The sequence below is a fragment of the Mixophyes fleayi genome, chromosome 10 (assembly GCF_038048845.1).
Source record: "Mixophyes fleayi isolate aMixFle1 chromosome 10, aMixFle1.hap1, whole genome shotgun sequence".
Taxonomy (NCBI): domain Eukaryota; kingdom Metazoa; phylum Chordata; class Amphibia; order Anura; family Limnodynastidae; genus Mixophyes; species Mixophyes fleayi.
The window spans coordinates 13,396,730-13,414,859 of NC_134411.1; the positions used below are offsets into that span (position 1 = coordinate 13,396,730).

The 18,130-nt window shown below is 39.7% G+C and overlaps 1 protein-coding gene across 1 annotated transcript in view; it reads left to right on the forward strand.

The window, feature by feature from the left end:
• TH (tyrosine hydroxylase) overlaps positions 1-17,547 on the forward strand; it is a 69,849-nt gene extending 52,302 nt beyond the window's left edge. Inside the window, exons 9-13 of the mRNA XM_075187470.1 lie at positions 4,636-4,705; positions 6,157-6,213; positions 8,669-8,764; positions 16,132-16,265; positions 16,881-17,547. Of these exons, the coding sequence (XP_075043571.1) occupies positions 4,636-4,705; positions 6,157-6,213; positions 8,669-8,764; positions 16,132-16,265; positions 16,881-17,040 (517 nt within the window). The 3' untranslated portion in view covers positions 17,041-17,547. The remainder of the gene's footprint in view (positions 1-4,635; positions 4,706-6,156; positions 6,214-8,668; positions 8,765-16,131; positions 16,266-16,880) is intronic.
• Positions 17,548-18,130: the final 583 nt, after the last annotated feature.

An 18,130-nucleotide genomic window follows, 5' to 3' on the forward strand; every position in this document is an offset into this window, starting at 1 on the left:
ACAGTAATAAACAATACTGGGTAAAACAGACAAAGAGGTAAGAGGGCCCTACCCATAAGCTTACAATCTATAGGTCAATGGAAGTTGGATACATGAGGTTTAATCTACATATTGCATATTAGTCCAGCCAGATTGCAAAGGATAAAAAGTGATTTGTATGCTATGTGATCCAGTCACACAGCAATATTGGTCTGGGGTAGAGGGTTGTTGTCCTGTGTGACTTGTGTAAAGGGTGGTAACAAGGTACCCTTGTGAGGTTAAGTGGGTGGTTAAGGAATATTATAAGCTTGCCTTAAGAGGTGGGTTTCCAGAGAATGCTTGAAGATTTGTAGACAAGAGGAAAGTCTTATCGTGTGAGGGAAGGAATTCCACAGAGTGGGTACAACGTAACAAAAGTCCTGTAAACGGTAATGGGAGGAAGTGATGAGAGACGCAGATCTTGTGCAGAATGGAGGTGTCGAGTTGGGAGATATTTTGAGACTAGTGAGGAGATGTATGTCGGTGTCTATCTACTTATCTTGTTTTTGTTAATGGAAATTCTGTCAAAATCCTGAAAGAGAGGATAAAACTTGACACTTTCATTTAAGTATTGTGAGTCAAACCATTAGCAGAATAAAGGTCCCAGTGATGATGCAGATCAAATGTGTTTCTCAAAGTAAATCTATATGTTATACTACAATGTAAGAAACAGCTGCACCCTCTTTTAGGAGGATATCCTGACAGATCCACAGTCACATAGGTGAAAAGATAATGTTGTGTGTAGTCGGAAAGCGAACGACTGTAGTATATATTGCATAGGAACAATCATAAGGTGGTTCACCCATTGTAATGGAATGACTCCAGGGAAGCAGGCAGTATTATTTTCCCAGCAACACATTTCAATAGACATTGTAATGTTCGTCAGGCTTTTGGAAAACACATGTGAATAAAGGGAGGAACAACTATATATATATATATATATATATATATATATATATATATATATATATGTGAGAAAGTACAGCATTCACAGGAATCCGTCACAGGTATGCTGAAATGAACCATTTAACTGTTTATTAGCAGTTGTCAGGATGGTAAACAGTTCCAACGCTGGTTCAGCAATCATATCCAGTAACAGTACACAAAAATCCCTACCACCTACATATCTTCCCTGTCTGCAAGCCGGCCACTTACTGGCATTGGTGGTCTCCCCCACACATACAGACAGTGCCTTTATCCTCCACCCCAGCACTACAACAAAACACAGCAAAGCAAACCGATTACACCCATGTGAAACACCTGTGTGTGTATGAGCTAAAGGAGGAACCTAGGGAAAACTTAACCCTGTCTGCAGCCTGTTGCTGCAGACTGTGTTCCTACCTTTCCCTTATAGGGGAACTGTGGCAAATGTCCCTCTTTGCCACTATATATATATATATATATATATATATATATATATATATATACACACAGATTAGATTATAATCATATAATCTGGTGTAGATTGATTCATATTAATACAAAAAAATTGGCATAAAGTAACTAATTGTTCCACATTATATAGTAATTTAATTCCAAACACACATTTATGAAATCATTAAAAATTAAAGCTGATAGAAATACATTTAGATCATAGCTGTCATTAAAGACTTTTGATAACATAGCTTCTCCGTTATACAGACAGAAGGTTTCTCTTTTCCTAAGACAATTTCCCCCCATATATCTTCAATCAACTTCAATAGATTTCCGAATGACAAATTGGATCACGATGATGTAATGTAGTAAAATGCCTATATAATTCATGTGTTACAGATTTTAACATTATATTCGATTGATGCTCATAAATTCTACATTTCAAGGCTCTGATTGTTCTGCCTATATAGTGCAATCAACATGCTAGCTTAGTAGTTATTTAACATCTTTTGTATTGTAATTGATATTAATTAATATACCAATTATTTTAAAGCTATGCCTATTGCCAAATAGACGGTTTTATTAATAATACAAAATTGGCACATACTACATTACAAATGTTCTATTGATTTCCAACTACCAATGTATCCATTTTTGTGCTTGATGCTATATTTTAGGATGCTGCATTTTTTGCTCAAGTAGTTTTGTAATTGGATCCCCTAGAAAGAATAAATAAAAGTATTGGGCCCAGATTTAATATTTTAGTGTTTTTTTAATGATATATTTGATTCTCAGATGGGCCCGATGATATACAGATAAAACTATATTTAATAATAGAATCACTAGTACATCTGGTTTAATTATCATGAAGTATACGTTGTCTATCAACAGCATAAACCACTGATTTCAAGGAACGTAAAAAACCGGATATCTGTAAATATTTTAATAAGAAAACAAACTTGTTTATTGTAATCTTAAGTGTTATTAACATTTCTCCTAACTCATTGTAACTGACTCTTTGAAATGCTTCCTTAATATAAATACGTCATCGATGTATCTGAGACAGAGATATATTGATCTAGAAAATGGATTATGTCCTTCAATAGATCAATTTTCCCAAGTTCCTAATAATAAATTAGCTAGTCCCGACGCTAGCAGTTTGCACCACGGTATAGGCCTCACCCAGCCGCGAACACAGATCCAATCAGGTGTACAGTAGACCCCTGACATCACATGATTGGGTATCTATGTTTGGCAGCGTTGTCTAGGCAACCTATGACAACAAACCCATGTCTGTGTAAAACTTATTGTAAGTAAATAGCGGTGAATATTATTTAAGAGATCGCAATATGCTTATATAGGGCCTGAATAGAGAGAAGAATATATAATCCCTCCTGTAAAGGACATGGTAAACTGCTATACGAGAGGACAATTTAACAAAATTGTGAGAGTGTGTATAATCACAAAGTAACAAGGTAAAAGTTATCATATATAAATTAATGACATGACAACTTGCTGGCAGGGACAATCACTTATATTTAAAGATGACTAGTACAAGCAAATGGGCAAACTAATTAGTTAAATAAAATGCTACATCATTCACATCAGTCCCTGTCCCCATTGGAGCTTGCAAACTTAATACCCTACCACATATAAACACACACTCTAGGGTGCATTTTGTCAGAAGCCAACTAAAGAGTAAAATCATTTTGTATGTGTAAAATAGTGTATATGTCTGTGCAGAACCCTTCGCTAGCTTGTGCAGTATGCAGATGTCTTCACTACCTTGCGCAGTATGCAGATGTCTTCGCTAGCTTGCGCACTATGCAGATGTCTTTGCTAGCTTGCGCAGTATGCAGATGTCTTCACTAGCTTGCGCAGTATACAGATGTCTTCGCTATCTTGCGCAGTATGCAGATGTCTTTGCTAGCTTGCGCAGTATGCAGATGTCTTCGCTATCTTGCGCAGTATGCTGATGTCTTCGCTAGCTTGCGCAGTATGCAGTTGTCTTCACTAGCTTGCGCAGTATACAGATGTCTTCGCTATCTTGCGCAGTATGCAGATGTCTTTGCTAGCTTGCGCAGTATGCAGATGTCTTCGCTATCTTGCGCAGTATGCTGATGTCTTCGCTAGCTTGCGCAGTATGCAGATGTCTTCGCTATCTTGCGCAGTATGCTGATGTCTTTGCTAGCTTGCGCAGTATGCAGATGTCTTCGCTAGCTTGCGCAGTATACAGATGTCTTCGCTAGCTTGCGCAGTATGCAGATAACTTTGCTAGCTTGCGCAGTATGCAGATGTCTTCGCTACCTTGCGCAGTATGCAGATGTCTTCGCTAGCTTGCGCACTATGCAGATGTCTTCGCTATCTTGCGCAGTATGCTGATGTCTTTGCTAGCTTGCGCAGTATGCAGATGTCTTCGCTAGCTTGCGCAGTATACAGATGTCTTCGCTAGCTTGCGCAGTATGCTGATGTCTTCGCTAGCTTGCGCAGTATGCAGATGTCTTCGCTAGCTTGCGCAGTATACAGATCTTCGCTAGCTTGTGCAGTATGCTGATGTCTTTGCTAGCTTGTGCAGTATGCTGATGTCTTTGCTAGCTTGTGCAGTATGCAGATGTCTTCGCTAGCTTGTGCAGTATGCAGATGTCTTCGCTAGGTTGCGCACTATGCAGATGTCTTCGCTAGCTTGCGCAGTATGCAGATGTCTTTGCTAGCTTGCGCAGTATACAGATGTCTTTGCTAGCTTGCGCAGTATGCAGATGTCTTCGCTAGCTTGCGCAGTATACAGATCTTCGCTAGCTTGCGCAGTATGCTGATGTCTTTGCTAGCTTGCGCAGTATGCTGATGTCTTTGCTAGCTTGTGCAGTATGCAGATGTCTTCGCTAGCTTGTGCAGTATGCAGATGTCTTCGCTAGCTTGTGCAGTATGCAGATGTCTTTGCTAGCTTGTGCAGTATGCAGATGTCTTCGCTAGCTTGCGCAGTATGCAGATGTCTTCGCTATCTTGCGCAGTATGCTGATGTCTTCGCTAGCTTGTGCAGTATGCAGATGTCTTGACTTGGCTTTGAGCCACATACTGATCTCTCTCCTGGTGGCTTCCAGGAGGTCACCGCTCCACAGCTCTATGACAAAAGTACCAGAGCCAGGAAGCCACCTAAAAGACATTATAGATCAGTATAGTGATAACAATATACAGGTACACCTTTCAGATATATTTGTAATCACTATGTTTACTGTGTCACCGCAGAGACTGCTGTCATGAGCTGCTGGGGCACGTACCTATGTTGGCTGATAAAACCTTTGCTCATTTTTCCCAGGTAAGTGCAGTATACCTAATGCAAGACATATGGCAATCCACTATCTGAATGATTATTGTAAAATTGGATAGATTCAGTTTTTGGTAGTCGGTATCAATTAATGGATTACACGGACACCCAATGTTACATTTTGTTTTTCAGGTCATACACATGCCAACTTTAGCCGAGTAAATGTTCACTTGAGTTTTACCATTTCCAATAGACCATATTTTAAGAATATCACATTGACTGTGTACTGATGGTACTAATGATTAACAAGCACAGAATGTCTAACAAGTCCCACTTTATAGACACATAAATCATTTTGGTCTAATATCATAATATCTAGTGGACTATATAAAGTTAATTTTCACATTTGAGTGGAAAGAAGGGGAAGAGAATTTTATCACACATTAAATCTTGGCACTTAAATCTTAATGCAGTAACATAACTTGCTTCATTTTATAATATGACATTTCAAATCAGTCTTCAGAGAAGTGGTAATCAGAAGTAATGTCACTTGCTTTCAGAGTTAAGTAGTTCTCTGCTTAAAACATGGTGTCCTGGGGAAAAATAAAGATTGATTTATAAATAAAGGTTGTATGCTTTACACATCCATCATGTGGGTTTCTAGAAATTTGCATTGGGATTTGACCAATAAAATTCAAATTCTAACTTTACTATCCTATTATGTAGAATCTTCCACGATTAAATTATTCTCAATCAGAATTGTGTGTTTCCTCATATACAGATACTGTATTCAGATTACACTTCTTGGATTCATTCAGCCCAGCCATACTGTGTATATTTGTTCTATGACATCATCACTTATAATTGTTGCGATATCATTAGTAATCTTGTGTATTATAAGGCATAGCAAGATTTTAGAGTGCTGTGGTATATATAAGAGCACTTCTGCTTTTATAGGGCCAGGGAACTCCTTATAATTTACATTTGTGGGCACATCATCCCATACAGTAATAACCTTGTTATGCCCTCACACCATGCAAATCCAAGCAGTGTACACCAAGCATCACCTTTCATACAGCTCTGTTTAAAGACCATAGGCAAATCAAGAGGGGTTTTCCTAGTACCTGGAAACCCCCCTCCAAGCATGGGGCACTGTATAATTGAGGTGGCTGGACCCTGCTCCCGCTTCACACAGCTCTGCTTGAAAAGGGAGAGCTGCGTGCAGCTAACAGTAGTAGCATTGCCCATGTATATTATGGGGACAGGAAGAGTTGGAGAGCAGCCAAGCACTGTCTAAAATTATAGCCACGCCCCCATGCATGCTGGTCACGCCCACTGGCGGCATGGTGTGAAAACCCCCCTCTACAAATCCTGCGTTTGCCCCAAAGACATATATCGTACCCTGGGTAGAAAAGTGAAACTGTTTACTTAAAAACTTTAAAGTTTATGTACAAGTGTTATCCTTTTGTCTCCAAATCATAAAGTCAGTATGTTTTATACAGGACATTGGTTTGGCATCGCTTGGCGTGACAGATGAAGAAATAGAGAAACTGGCAACGGTAAGAACTGTGACAGGCTCCTGGGTATGTAGATATGTGTGCGTTGTATATATGACGTTTTAAATTTCAGTTTGACCAGGTGTAAAATGCATGCATGTCTCTGCTAGTTACAATGTTGATATATGAATCCATATGTGTGTTATAAAATAAACAACAAGGCTAAGCTACACACACATGTACAGATATTGTCCACCAGCTATTATCAAAGTGTGGTCAGGGTTGCTCAGGAAGGACAGAAAATATGGTCCGCTGGTGATTGTAGTACCAATATGAGTGTGGTCACCAGCCATCCTCGATACATGAGCCCCTCGCTATCCTATTGTTTCCACCAATTGTCCAACTACTTCATCTCTTCATTTTACCCTTCCTTGTGTGAGATCAATTGGCAACTGTGCTGGTGATTGACTGATCAGGGCAAACAACCCGTTAACCAAAGTGAAGCACTGAAAAAAATAATTAAGTAAATTATTATTATTACTGTAGCCCTCCCTCCAGGGCAAGATAGATGTGATATAACTTATATATCCTGATATACCACTATATATAGGTATAAAAACAGTTTTTTAAAAATCAGTAATTTAACTTTTCTTTTTTAGCAGCAGTTGAACTGAAAAGTCAAATCTGGGCTTCCGAAACACTGGGCCCCAGTGCATGCTCTGTAGAGTGATAAGTCTCTGTTATCACTCTGAATAGCTTTTGCCATGGCAGCGGTCTTTTGCTCAGTGGTCAGGGGCTATAATATTGTTAAAAGGTGACAAGATGTAGGGGTATATTTACTAAACGGCGGGTTTGAAAAAGTGGAGATATTGCCTATAGCCACCAATCAGATTCTAGCTATCATTTATTTAGTACATTCTACAAAATGACAGCTAGAATCTGATTGGTTGGTATAGGCAACACCTCCACTTTTTCAAACCTGCCGTTTAGTAAATATACTCCGTAATCTTTTATCATCTTTAAAAGGTGCAATAAAACAAATTTCCTTTTTCCCCTCAGGGGTAAATACTGATAAATAGGCCCCTAAGACCCTTACTTGTTAATATTCGACACCAGCTCAGATTTTGAGTGATACTAAGCTGCCTGGCGATACTGGCTGATAGCAGTAAGAGAAATGTTAACGCTTTGCCGGTCAGTTTTGGTGCATCTGTTCATGTATGACCAGACTTTGCTGGTTCACGCATGTGCAGTGATACTTGACGCCTTGATTGGCTTCCAGTTCCGTTGATCAAAAAAAGTTAAAGTTGTTAAAACATATACATACACTAATAAAAAATAAGTAGGCATTCTAATTAGAGAAAATTATGTATTCAGATAAATAAAGCATTTTTCTTTCAATATCTTGGGAAAGCTTTTGCTGGAGAAGCCTGGAAAAAGACTTAGCTGGCGGTGGCTTCCTCCGGCTATAGCCTTTGATAGTTAGGAAGACACATAAACATCAAAAAAGAACAAAGAAGAGAAAGAGGCACTCCAGTTTGGACTGTCTTTTTGATGATTAGGATGTCTCTGCTGAGAGTGCACCCAGGGCCTGATTCATTAAGGATCTTAACTTGAGAAACTTCTTATTTCAGTCTCCTGGACAAAACCATGTTACAATGCAAGGGGTGCAAATTAGTATTCTGTTTTGCACATAAGTTAAATACTGACTGTTTTTTCATGTAGCACACAAATACTTGATAGCTTATTTATACACTGACATTTAAAGTTGATATTTGTGTGCTACATGAAAAAACAGTCAGTATTTAACTTATGTGCAAAACAGAATACTAATTTGCACCCCTTGCATTGTAATATGGTTTTGTCCAGGAGACTGAAATAAGAAGTTTCTCAAGTTAAGATCCTTAATGAATCAGGCCCCCCATCTGTATAAAACACCAGGAATATCCTGTAATAAACATATGTTAGTCCTCTTCAATGTGCGACCACACCTTTGGCATTTGTCGTAGTTAGGAAGAAGCCCAACCTCCAGCGAAAACACTCTGTTTTTGCCAGATAAGGCTTTTCTCTACTTAATAATTAGGCCCGTAGTTGTCAATGAAAAGAGATGATCTTCTCTTAGAGGTCAGTGTGATGTCCTCCACTTGCATCATATCATTAACCTCAATCAGAAAGACAATAAGTTAGGGGACTTTCACTGCCAAACAAACAGCATTATTGCTTTAGCTGATTTAAGATGGATAAGTAATGATCTCATATATTTTCCTAGCGTGAAATAAAAGTAAAGCCAGAAAGTTTAGCTATAACGGCAATGACCAGCATTCCACTTGTGACTGTAATATATCATCACTTTTTAAATAAACATTTGGACCATATTGCGTTTTTGCTCCCAATCCTGTACAAACCTCTCACATTTCCTTTAGAACCAAAGGTTAAAGAGAAGTGTTACTAGGACAACTGATGTTTTGTGAGGGTTCTGTTCTATTGGATTGTACTGATGTATTATATTGTGTTGCTGCAGCTTTACTGGTTTACTGTGGAGTTTGGTCTATGCAAGCAGGAAGGAGAAATGAAAGCATATGGAGCCGGTCTACTATCATCCTATGGGGAATTGCTGGTATGTATTGCTCTCTACACAAAAATCATTAAATTATGTACTTTTCTGTTAAGTTGGATAGTACAGTTGTACATTGGTTAGCATTGCTGCCTTACAGCACGGGGGTCATGGGTTCGATTCCCGACCATGGCCTTATCTGTGTGGAGTTTGTATGTTCTCCCCGTGTTTGCGTTGGTTTCCTCCAGGTCCTCTGATTTCTTCCCACACGCCAAAAACATACTAGTAGGTTAATTGCAGATTGGTCTTCATGCACTTCCCCTTCCCTTCTGTGGCCATTTATTGTTGGTTGGGACAAAATGGCTGAATGTAGCCGCACCCGGAGCTATGGTTAGGGGGAGTGGCCACCTTAGCAAAATATTTTCACCCTTTGGCAAGAATTGCCCTTAGTTCTTTCAGTTGAAGCCTAAAAGGTAATGACAACAAAAAACTATCACCTATCAGCTGCACAAAACCTATATTTTACACTAGTGTAGGCCTACTTCCAAAATTCATTAATACAAAGCTATTTAAAAACTAGATTCCATACTATCTTTTACACAAATAAAGGAAAGATTTCACCTCACTTCCCAGGAATTTTATAAATACCTGCAGCTCAGACACTGGTTTAATTCCCTTCCCAGACTAGGTCTACCTATTACAACACCACCGCCCTTGCTGTTCACTAAATTAACAAAAGGAGATAATAGAGCCAGCATTACCTTCTGGTACAGCTATACCCTCCCCTCTATATCAGAAAATAAAACTAAAATACAATTGCAGTGGGAATCTGACCTTCACCTAGAGTTGGGAAGCCATTTTCACAAACTCGTTCCGAATGTCCAAATGTATAAATCACACAGAAATGATGATAAAATTAATTAATAGATTGTATCTTACCCCAACTAGACTTCATAAAATGTGGCCTTCCCAGTCTAAACTTTGCTGGCAGCAGTGTAATATACCGGGAGATTTGATGCATATATTCTGGAATTGTCCCCATATACAGTCGTTCTGGGTACAAATCTTCCAGTTAGCCAATAAGGTTACTATACAAAATCTCTCTCCTACCCCGGAGGTTGCGTTACTGCAACATTACCCCCCCCCCCCCCCAGTTTCCATCACATGCTAAATATGTCTTTAGTCATATTATGATTGCCGCAAGAGCCTCTTTAGCTCAAGGTTGGAAGTCACCACAGATAACCTTGATATCGAAAGTAGTAGTAGGTGCAATTCAGCTTTGAAATGGAGACAGAGGGGATGCCCTACTCCACTGCCACCTTGTCCCCGATAATGAAATGGTTCAGCTGGCATGTGTATGTTACGGACGGAGAGGGAGCGCGTCCAGACCGAATAGACTCTGATTTACTACCTGCATCTCCTACACTTAGCGAAGTTCCCCAAGGTCCCTATTAGTAGTTCCATGGTGACCATTCGACCAGTGTAACTTTCACGAATTGGAAGGGATCCTATTAGGTTCCCTCCCTCATGTGTTCAATATGGTTTAACAGCAGAATTGTTTAATGTGTTCCCCCCACTATGTACCCCCTCAACCCTTCCCCTTTTAATTTTCTGTCCTTTCCTTACCCCCATCCCTTTTGTTCTTTCTGTACCCCATAATTTTTGAAAAATTAATAATAAAAATACTATTGAAGTTAAAAACTAGATTCCAGCTGCATTAACCATATAAATGGCATCTTTTCAGAAACAATGGATTGGATAACATTACACAAAGATTGCTATAATACAATTGCTTCAGTCTACAGTATAGCTAAATGCATTGATCTTCCAAGTAAATTAAATCTTTACCTAATAAATAATACCTTCTGTCATCACATTAGTTGTAAGCTTTTGCTGCCAGGGAACATTGCCTGAATGTACAAAGGAATAAATACTCTACATACAAAACTATGGATTATAAACATGACCTACTTCCATTTTATGACAAAGGCCACTAATTATCTCAGCTGCCATTTTGAATGTGTCAAAATGGCCTCCTATATTTGTTTTAACTATCACACATCCTCCTAAAAAACACCATTGGTAGTCATGTTAGCGATGATCCAAATTACGAAACGCTACATTACCACAAAATAATTCCGATTTCATTAATGGCGATAATAAGCAAAGGCAGACTTAACATAAAAAAGACTCATTACATCACTGACACTCGTGATATGTATTCTGATTGAAGTAAAAAACGGCACTTGCATTTCACGTCATCATGGGGACAGTGAATTTAAAGCGGCAATGCCACCAGTTGCTGCATTTACAATCTAATTTAAAGGTTAGGGTTATGGTTAGGGATAAGGTTAGGGTTAGGGATAAGGGGCCTGATTCATTAAGGATCTTAAATGAAGAGGATCCTTATTTTAGTCTCCTGGACAAAACCATGTTACATCTATCCCCTGGTGTTTTGACACATCTACTGCAGGCTTGTAATGCAACTTCTGTTTTGAGGACATTATTATTACTGAAGCAGGATTTGTGATCTTTCAGAAAACATTCTGGGCCTGATTCATTAAGGCATGCAAAATTAACGCATTGTGCAGTTTATTTTTAAAAACGTACGAAATCGGGATTACGCACGTCTGTATTCAAGTACAAGCAGAACTGAAGAAACGTCTCTTGTTGAATACAGGTCTAGGTACGCTCTGTTTATACAGCACTTACCGTATTGAGAAAGACACAATACACTGCTGGATAGATACAATACATATCTGGAATATAAATATAATCCTAGCAGAGCGCACAGAAAAAAAAGTATTCAATTATTGTCACCTGTTCATAATATAATCACTAATGAAATAAAGTTTTTTTTTGTTTCATTTTTTCCCCATGAAATTATTAATGCCTAGTATCTTTTTACAGTTGATCTTGATTGCAAACACATGTTCTAGCATGTATACGCGATCGTCATCACTAGTAATCGGTACTTACACCTAGCTTGTAGCTGGTGCAAGTGATACTAATGAAAATCAAGTACCTTAGAGATGCCCAAAACTTGAATTGGATGTGCTGCATGAGCTCGAGCTGGGCCCTTACTGTACATTGACTATGGACATACGCCCAGTCCCCTGCCCGTTGCGCCTTTGACGTCCTATGCTGTTGGAAGTGTCCTTTGCGTTCTCAGAAGATGAATTGGATGGTACAACACCTATCTGCATTTACGTTCCTTAAGAAGCGAAATGTTCATGATGTACACCAGTGTTGGGCATACATGCCAACTCTCCCGGAAAGTCCGGGAGACTCCCGAAATTCGGGTCAGTCTCCCGGGCTCCTGGGCAAGCTGGCATTTCTCCCGCATCCCAATCTCACCGAGAATCGATTCTCGGTGAATCGCGCCATTTTGGAGGACGTGAATTACGTTTTTCGCCCCCTCCCGCCCTTCAGTCACGCCCCCTCTCCCGGAAACAAGTTTACGGGAGTTGGTAAGTATGGTGTTGGGCATGCAGCCCTCCACAGGCTGCCCATGGGGATCCTGAGAAGGAGACATCAGGCTTGCACTAATGCACACATTGCTAAGTACAAACCAGGAGTATGTTGTTTCTTTCATTATGAACAGGTTACACTATTAGATTTACATTGCTTTAATGTGTCCAAACTATATACAATGGCCACAAGAGGGAGTAGGTGACCTTGCAACAGAGAGAACACTATACAAATTCAAAGTAGTCTTCACCTTTCACAACACAATGCTCTCTGTATACCTTTAGCATGAGGACAATCTTTAAAAACACAGTTTTGAACCACAACTTTAGTAATTTCCCCAAGTTTGGTAAGCTTCAGTGAGGGGGTGATGGGCTTCATGAGACAGGTAGTCCCCACCTACAGGTGATCATTCTCTGGCAGAGGCGACGGTCAATTAGAGCTTACTTCAGGATGCTAATTGGCTTTGTGTCTTCCTATCGGTGTCCATGCTTTACATGCAATACAGACAATGGAATGCATGTAGGAAGAAAGGGGGGTGGGGTGTGGCTGGTGGAAGGGAATGGAGAAAGAGAGTGCATCAGGAAGAATGCATGGAGGAGGAGAGGGAGCAGGCTAGTACATTGCTTGGAAAAGAGGGTTGGGAATTGTATAGGAGAATATATGATATAAGTTGGGAAACAGGTGGACTTTAGTTTATTTGAAGCATATCACCGGGCATCGGAGTGAGAAAGATTGCAAACCTCTAGCATCAATGACTGGATTGACATGACCTCTTACTGATCTCTTTTCTTGGGCTAACTTCTGTTCTGCCTTTTATAGTCCCACCTCCCTCTTTTGCTTTTACTTTATTCTTGTTTTTGTTTGATCTGTTTTCTTTCATACCCGCATTCACTCTGCTATATACCTTTTCTTCGCTAAATCATTATATTTTGTACTTCTACTTTTACATTTCTTTGCTATTTATTTATTTTTCTGCCAACACTTTTCTCCCCCCACACTAAATCTTTTGCACGATGAATGCTGCACCCTTCCAGTTCAATAATAAGGGGGTCACCAACATCATAACTGTGGGCAAAACAGGATGTTAGGCATCCTCTACATTTAAGCATTATAGGCAGTTTCCTCTCCAATGTCCTCATAGATAGTCTAACATTTTATTACTCTAGAACAAAGCTCAGGTTTATAACAATCCCGAGATTGTACTATCTGGTGATCATACTCCTTCATATCTTCCTCAATTGCTTGGTCTGTTATGGCTTTCCCAAAGAAAACATTTGGTAACGAATGATGGTCCTTTGGGACTCAGTGACATTATCCCTCCTTGGTTGGTTGACCTTGGCAAACAGACCTTCACTCTACTAGGATGATATTGGTATGTTTCCTCTTGCAACTGCTGTTGAACCGCTGAGGTAGGTAGAGTAACTCCTCCCTTTCCCTTGTGAAAAATAGTAACATGCCCTCTAATACGTCCTTGTATGACCTTACTAGGAGCAAAGTTAGTCTCAGGAAAGAGCCTTCAAAGTTAGTCATGTTGGCAATTTCAATCACGTCAATTTTAACAATCTGGTTATTGTCCACACTATATATATTTTATTGTAAGTGTGAGGGGGGGGGGGGGTTATATGGGTGCCCAATGGATGAAAAATATCTTTTTTTTACGAATCCATAGCCTTCCTGGCCTCTGAACCATTACATGGTTCCTTGAACCTTAGTAGCAAGCACTTTCTTTTTGGGTTACATGGCGAAGGCCACTAAGTGTATGCCTTACTTTCTGAATACTAAAACTGGTCCATAACTAAAAGGGGTTCTAGATTAATAAACTACTGACAGGTAAATCACCAGTGTGTACTAATTGTTGCTTGCGCTCGTAGCCTCACTGTATGGCTCCTCCACAAGTCCCCTTTAATCTATCTAAGAGTAGCTGTGGTCAATTCCATTTATCTCTGTCAAACAAACAGACATGTCTTCCTAGATTTATCAAGGAGTCTTTGGTGTTTCATGCCTCTTTCTTGTCTGTTTAAGCATGAACTTGGTCTGTCCACTGCTAATATTGCAGATGCACCACAAAAACCCCAATCACCCCCCTGTCCTCACTTTATAGCCTCTGAATGGTTTGGAGAATAACTGAAAGGTCAGCAGCTTATCAGTATTGACCAGTAAGGCCAGGTCTACGGGATGGTTCAGATCCATTTCTAGTTTGCTTCTTGGCTTTTTCAGAGCAATTGATAACTGTTGAGGAAGGTTTCCACCTCTTTATGTCTCCTTAAACACACCACAGTGTACAGTTTCCCCAAACAACGCCTTCAAATAGACGAGGAAAGGACTCAGAGTTGCCCTTTCATTTCATTTCCTTAATATCTGTGCTCCCTTATCAACGTTGGTGTAACTGACATAGACCAAGATCCTCTGGGACCTCTGCAAACCATGCTGGGGCATATAACTCCTCATGAAAGTAACTTTTACCCCATGCCAGGTAGACTAAAATGACACAAAGGCCGGTGATGTGGTCACCTGTAATCTGTCATCTGATCTATCATCCAACTCCTCCCCTTCCTTCTATGCATATTCCCACTATGAAATGAAGCTAATCCGCCCCTTAGTTACCTCAACCAATCTCTACTTCTTACATAGTTTTCCCACTATACAGTCATAAAACCTACTCCAACTTTCTGATATGTTTTGACATCAAAGGATATATATATATATATATGTATGTATGTGTGTATGTGTATGTATGTATGTGTGTATGTGTATGTGAGTGTGTGTGTGGTAACAAAACCGCACCCTTCTCACTGTACTTTTGTCACATTCTGTTGCAAGAACACCCAGCAGATATCAGCAACACGAAAACTTCTTGTTTTAAATCAAATATATTTATTGTTGGCATCACAATAAATAACACTTCTTCTGTCTGGATGACACCAGCAAGCAACTACCTCTTGCTTGCACCTCCTGGTGACCCTAAACACTAACTAGACACAGCCCAGCTCACTACTGACTGGCCAACTAGTTCAGCATCAGTCACTTCTAGCAAGAGCACAACTCAGGGTTAAATACACAGGTCTCCTCCCACAGGCTTGGATGACTGACAGGTGACACTCCCACCTTGTCTTTAAAGGAAGTCTCCTCAGGTGTTCTGTAACGCCTATTCAGTACAGCCACCCCTATCAGCTCTGCTGCTAGCTGTGGATACAAACACGTTAAAGCATGCAAGTAAATCACTTTTTACATTTACTTTATCACATGTCTCAGACCTGTACATAGTTTAACATAAGCACAGTGCTACACCCATGTATGACTTGATTTGCAGCCTTTTACCTGCAGACTGTTAGCTCCATAGCTAATTTCACTCTGAGAGGCCTGTGGAAAACAACTACCATTGCCACAGTGTATATATATATATATATATATATATATATATATATATATATATATATATATATATATGTATCTGTGTGTGTATATATATATATATATATATATATATATATATATATATATGTGTGTGTGTCGGTATAAATAAATATATGTATGTATTCTATGCTGTTTCACTAAATTATGACTTTAGACTTAATGATTACCCAATATACTTATATTGAATAATTCTGTAATATAGTTTAGGGGGGCTCTTGGGTGAGGGGTTGTCAGCTAGCTGCACAAATGATTAGCATTACTGCACGGCTATGATTACAAATAGGTTTGCAATTTTGTTTCTCCAGACTACAAATAACATTGTTTCATATGTCATAATGTCACATAGCCTTTTGATAAGAAAAAGGTAGAAATGTTTGCCCTGGGCTACTGCCCCAAAAGCCCCTATTATATCACCCCGCTGTGTTGTACTTTATTGCCTTGTTGATTTCTCAATTATAAGGTTGGGCTATAGTGTCCTTTGATTAAACTAGACGTATCCAGATGCATGAGGCATGTTGGCCATAATCTACCATTTGTTTTCTCAGCACTCTTTGTCACGTGAGCCAGAAGTTCGACCCTTTGATCCAGACGAAACAGCTGTACAGCCGTACCAGGACCAGAACTACCAGTCAGTCTATTTTGTATCAGAAAGTTTCACTGATGCCAAGGAGAAGCTAAGGTGCGAGAAAAATAATAATGGGGCATATTTCATGCCGGTAAACTTAGAAAAATATACCCCCTGCTTTATATGTGCATGTGATGTGACCAGCTGCATAATTAGTGCTCCCAAATGTCCCTATTTTACCAGGACATCACCAAATTTTTTAGCGCTACCCTTAAACTTTAAATAATTATTAACAAGGGTTAATAATTACATAATTACTGCATCATTACATTAGAGGTGTCAATGTGCATGATAGTTCCACAGTTCTGTTCAGGGGGCAAACGCAGGATTTGTAGAGGGGGGTTTTCACACCACTCCGCCAGTGGGCGTGACCAGCATGCATGGGGGCGTGGCTATAATTTTAGACAGTGCTTGGCTGCTCTCCAACTTTTTCTATCCCCATAATATACATGGGCAATGCTGTATGCACTACTGTTAGGTGCACGCAGCTCTCCCTTTTCAAGCAGAGCCATGTGAAACAGGGGCAGGTTCCAGCCACCTCAATTATACAGGAAACCCCTCTCCAGGCTTGGAGGGGGGTTTCCAGGCACTATGCTGTTTTATATGTTTACTTATTCTTCTGTGTTTCAGATTTATATCCTGTTCTGAAATCAGTTTCCTTTCTCACAGGAATTATGTATCCCGCATGAAACGGCCTTTTGCTGTGAGATACGATCCATACACTGTGAGCATTGAGGTTCTGGACTCCCCTGGGAGGATTCAAAGTTCCCTGGAAGAACTTAAAGATGAACTGCAGACTATCACCGATGCTCTTAACATACTCTCCTAACACACAGCACGCATCGCCTCCTACCATATGCTTCCTTAACGCACTATACGCTCTCCAATCTCTGTATTGTTTTCCTGATGTCTATTCACCAATTTGTATTTCCTAGAATAGAATCTCCTCCTCGACATTCAGTATTTCTTCTAGATACAGCCTAAATAACATTTGGTATTTTCTTATACACAGCATGTAACTCTCTATTATTATAGAGAATGTAATGGTTTAGTCGTTTCCAATGTTATATGTGCAGAGATTTCATAATTGTTGGGAAAGGTTCCTCTGCTAATCACTCTCTTACTCCTCCATTTCCAATCTACACTATTATTTAGCTATTGTGGTTTCTTAAAGAATTTTTTTAAAAATGCAATAAATAAGCGTACATAAGCTAACCAGGGAATTGGAAAATCACAAACTTGGGACTGGAAGATTAAATATTGACCTAGGGCCATTAAATCTAATATGCACATTGCTCTATGTACTAAAACTAATAAATGTATATGTAAACCTCCAGGCCAGTGCACTCATTGGGGAGTATTTATTAATTGGAAAAAATGTAGAAGCGCAGCTTAAATTTTATGTCCCAATGCACCCATTTATTTGCCAAGTACATACTATAGAGCACACCTACAGTACTTTCCACTTATTGATGTATGCGCAGGTGCTTTGAGCATCGTTTTGCAGACTTGTCACAGAAATATGTTTATCAGCAAACATAATAACATACATGCCAACTTTAAAGATTTCTCCCCCAGGAGATCAGGAGGAGAAGTCATGTGACATGGGGTAGGAGGAGGGCGTGACCATAGCCCCGCCCCCACTATAGAAACCCGAAATTCACAGCATTGAATGGAGGGGGTGGAGATTAATGACACTGTTAAGCCCCACCCCCTCCATTCACTGCTGGGAATTTCGCCAAATGCAGGAGCTTTGCCTACTCTTCCAGGAGTCCGTGAGGACTCCCTGAAATTCGTGAGCTTCCCGGGAATTCCGGGAGAGTAGGCAAGTATGTATAATAACATTACTTGCCCGTGACCAAGTTGAGTTTCTTCACGTGCAATTGGAGTTTAGAAAATACAAATAAATGACAAGTGAT